Source organism: Diaphorina citri, unplaced genomic scaffold (assembly GCF_000475195.1).
Source record: "Diaphorina citri unplaced genomic scaffold, Diaci psyllid genome assembly version 1.1 scaffold1051, whole genome shotgun sequence".
Taxonomy (NCBI): Eukaryota; Metazoa; Arthropoda; class Insecta; order Hemiptera; family Psyllidae; genus Diaphorina; species Diaphorina citri.
The window spans coordinates 137,128-140,297 of NW_007378480.1; the positions used below are offsets into that span (position 1 = coordinate 137,128).

General features: G+C 42.9%; 1 protein-coding gene across 1 annotated transcript; it reads right to left on the bottom strand.

The window, feature by feature from the left end:
* Positions 1-1,554: 1,554 nt before the first annotated feature.
* On the bottom strand, positions 1,555-3,166 carry LOC103513952 (heat shock protein 68-like; the record flags this gene model as incomplete). Its single annotated transcript, XM_008478810.1, has 1 exon — positions 1,555-3,166. A coding segment is annotated over one exon (1,326 nt), but the record flags the coding sequence as incomplete, so codon positions are not given.
* Positions 3,167-3,170: the final 4 nt, after the last annotated feature.

Here is a 3,170-nt window from a genome sequence, read left to right on the forward strand (position 1 = left end):
TTTCAAGACGATGAATCCCGACATGACCCTTTTCCGGAGTTTTTCCTTGATCGCGAAGAGGTGCTGAAATGGGAAAATCAGTGTCCAGGGGCAGTGTTTTAAAGCGGTCTGTCGAGCCATCTATTTTACTACCTTAGTGTTTTCACAGGGGGGCGCGCCCGGGCTTTGAGCTCTTTGCATGCACAGCCCGCGGCGATTAAAATTGCGGTTTAGTAAACTTTTATCGAGTTTTTCCTTTCAAGCGGTTAAGGAGTCCGGGAAATATCTCAAAGTGGTTTCAGGCGGAGGCGTTGAAACGTGTCTCCCAAGCTATTTAATACAACTAGTTTTTTATAGGAACCCGGGGACAAGGTCTTTCCATGCTAAGCCGGGGCAATAATGGCCTGGTTATTTAAGCGATTAAATCCCGACATGACATTAGATGTTTAGGCTAGGATAAGATAATATGAGGGGAGGAAAAAGGAGCGGTCAACGAAAGCTGGCAACAGACTCAGGTCCATACTTGTTCGATTGCTTTGCCCTTCGTCAAGAACCCTTGTTAAGGCCTTCCTCCGTTTTGACAAGGGACCTTAGAGAGCTACTTAACCCTTAGCTCGAGGGCGGCTCTTTCAACTACTCGACCAGGGTCCCTCATAACACGCCGCTGGGCTGGGCTGATGGCACAGGGCCCCTCCGCGATGTAGGACTCCTTCATTCACTTTTAACTAAGAAAAGAAATTTATCCTCCTATTATTATTAAAAAAAGATTTTCGATAACACCCAAAATAGCAGTCTTTCATTTTGCCCTTTTCCTTCTCTGTCTTAACCTATTTTCGGTCGCGAAGATTTTTGCTTGAGACAAGCGGGGCGCCGACTTTAGGTTATGGGCGCCCTAGCATCGCGAATGTTTCGTCCACGCAATAGGAATAGGTTCGTTAGGTCGGACTTTATAATGATACAAGTTCAATACCTTATTATTATTTTGAGGGAATAAGGCTTTTTTTCTTTTTCTTATTGTCTATCACTCGCATTATTACTTATAGGGTTCATTATTTTACTCTTTTTTTTTTTTTTTTTTTTTTTTTTTTTTTTTTTATTTTTTTTTTTTTTTTTTTTTTGATGGCGATTAAAGTTATTTATTACTCTTTTTTTATATTACGCAGGTCCGGTTTCTTAACGAATGTGCCCGAACGTAGTGCGTGCATAATGAGTCACAGATGGTCAGGGGGGGTGATAGTACTACTTAACCGGGACCCCGGTTATGACCGTACCTGGTGGTACACATGGTCCAAGTCGGTCCGGAATAACGGCCGAATCGTACCTTCTGGAAACAGAGCCCAAGGATATTTTTGATCCACATAATATATCGAATCTCTGTGCCAAGTTCGAGCGACTTTGGTTGAAACCTACAGGCCTGAGAATTGCGATTTACTGTCCTAGGTAAGAGTTAGTTCCTGTTAAACTAAAGAATTCTAGGCAAGAGAAAACACACTGGGTTTTAGGTGATTTAAAAAAAAAGACTAGGTAGTTTATTTTTATTTTCAAAACCAACTTGAAATAAAACTAAGCAATAAATAATATGAACTTGTATCTATCTAGTCAGATATAACAAGAATCTAGTTGAGTTTTTATTTTATTAATTACCTACCTATTTACAAATATTTACAATAATTTACAATACTTGTGCAAGACCTATTTAAACTACTGATAGAGAGATCGTGATATGTACAACAAATTTGCATATCCACTCTAATGTACAACTTATTCACAGTCATAAGAGCTCTTTAAATGGAGTTAGAAATTTACAGAAAATAGTGGTGAAATCAGGATGAGGGAAACGAAGAAGAATCAATGAAGACGCTTAGTCCACTTCCTCTACAGTAGGACCTCCACGTGGCATATCCCCAGCACTAGCTCCTCCAGCACCTCCATGCATCTTACTCATGAGTGGCATACAAGACTTCTGCAACTGTTGTAGCTTATCCTGGTATTCTTCCTTGTCTGCCAACGTATTGTTATCCAACCATTTGAGAGTAGCATCACATTCCTCGCGGCATCTAGATTTCTCAGATTCGGTAAGTTTGTTTCCAGCATTGTCCAGGGCTTGTTTCACGTTGAATACATACGCTTCCAAGTTGTTTCTAGCAGAAATTCTCTCCTTCTGTCTCTCGTCTTCATCTTTGTATCGTTCTGCATCGTTGATCATTCGATCGATTTCTTCTTTGGATAGGCGGCCCTTGTCATTCTTGATGGTAATGTTCTGACTCTTGCCACTGCTCGTGTCTTTAGCTGTCACATTCAGGATGCCGTTAGCATCCAAGTCAAACGTCACATCTATCTTGGGCACACCTCGAGGTGCCGGAGGAATACCAGTCAGATCAAATGTGCCCAGGAGATTGTTATCTTTAGTCATGGCTCTCTCACCTTCAAACACTTGAATAGTGACGGCTGGTTGATTGTCAGCGTACGTGGTGAATGTCTGTGTTTGTTTGCATGGGATACGTGTGTTGCGTTCAATCAGCTTGGTCATGACACCACCTGCAGTTTCTATTCCGAGAGACAATGGCGTCACATCTACTAGAAGAACATCTTGGATAGCAGAACTCTGATCACCACTCAGAATGGCAGCTTGTACTGCGGCTCCATAAGCAACTGCCTCATCCGGGTTGATGGAAAGGTTGAGAGATTTTCCACAGAAGAAGTTCTGCAGGAGGGATTGAACTTTAGGAATACGTGTAGAGCCACCGACCAGCACAACATCATGGATAGCACTTTTGTCTAGCTTGGCGTCTTGTAGCGCTTTCTCCACGGGTTGCAGCGTCGAGCGGAACAAATCCGAACACAGTTCTTCAAATCTTGCCCTGGAAATCTTCGTGTAGAAATCTATGCCGTCATACAGTGCGTCAATCTCAATACTGGCTTCTGTACTTGAAGACAGAGTTCGCTTGGCTCGCTCTGCCGCGGTTCTTAGTCGTCTCAGAGCTCGCGGGTTCACGCTCATATCCTTCTTGTACTTCCTCTTGAACTCCTCCGCTAGATGTGACACCAGTCGATTGTCAAAGTCTTCACCGCCCAGGTGTGTGTCTCCCGCAGTAGATCGCACCTCAAACAATGCTCCCTCATCAATACTCAGGATAGAAACATCAAATGTTCCGCCTCCCAAGTCAAAGATAAGCACATTCCGTTCTCCT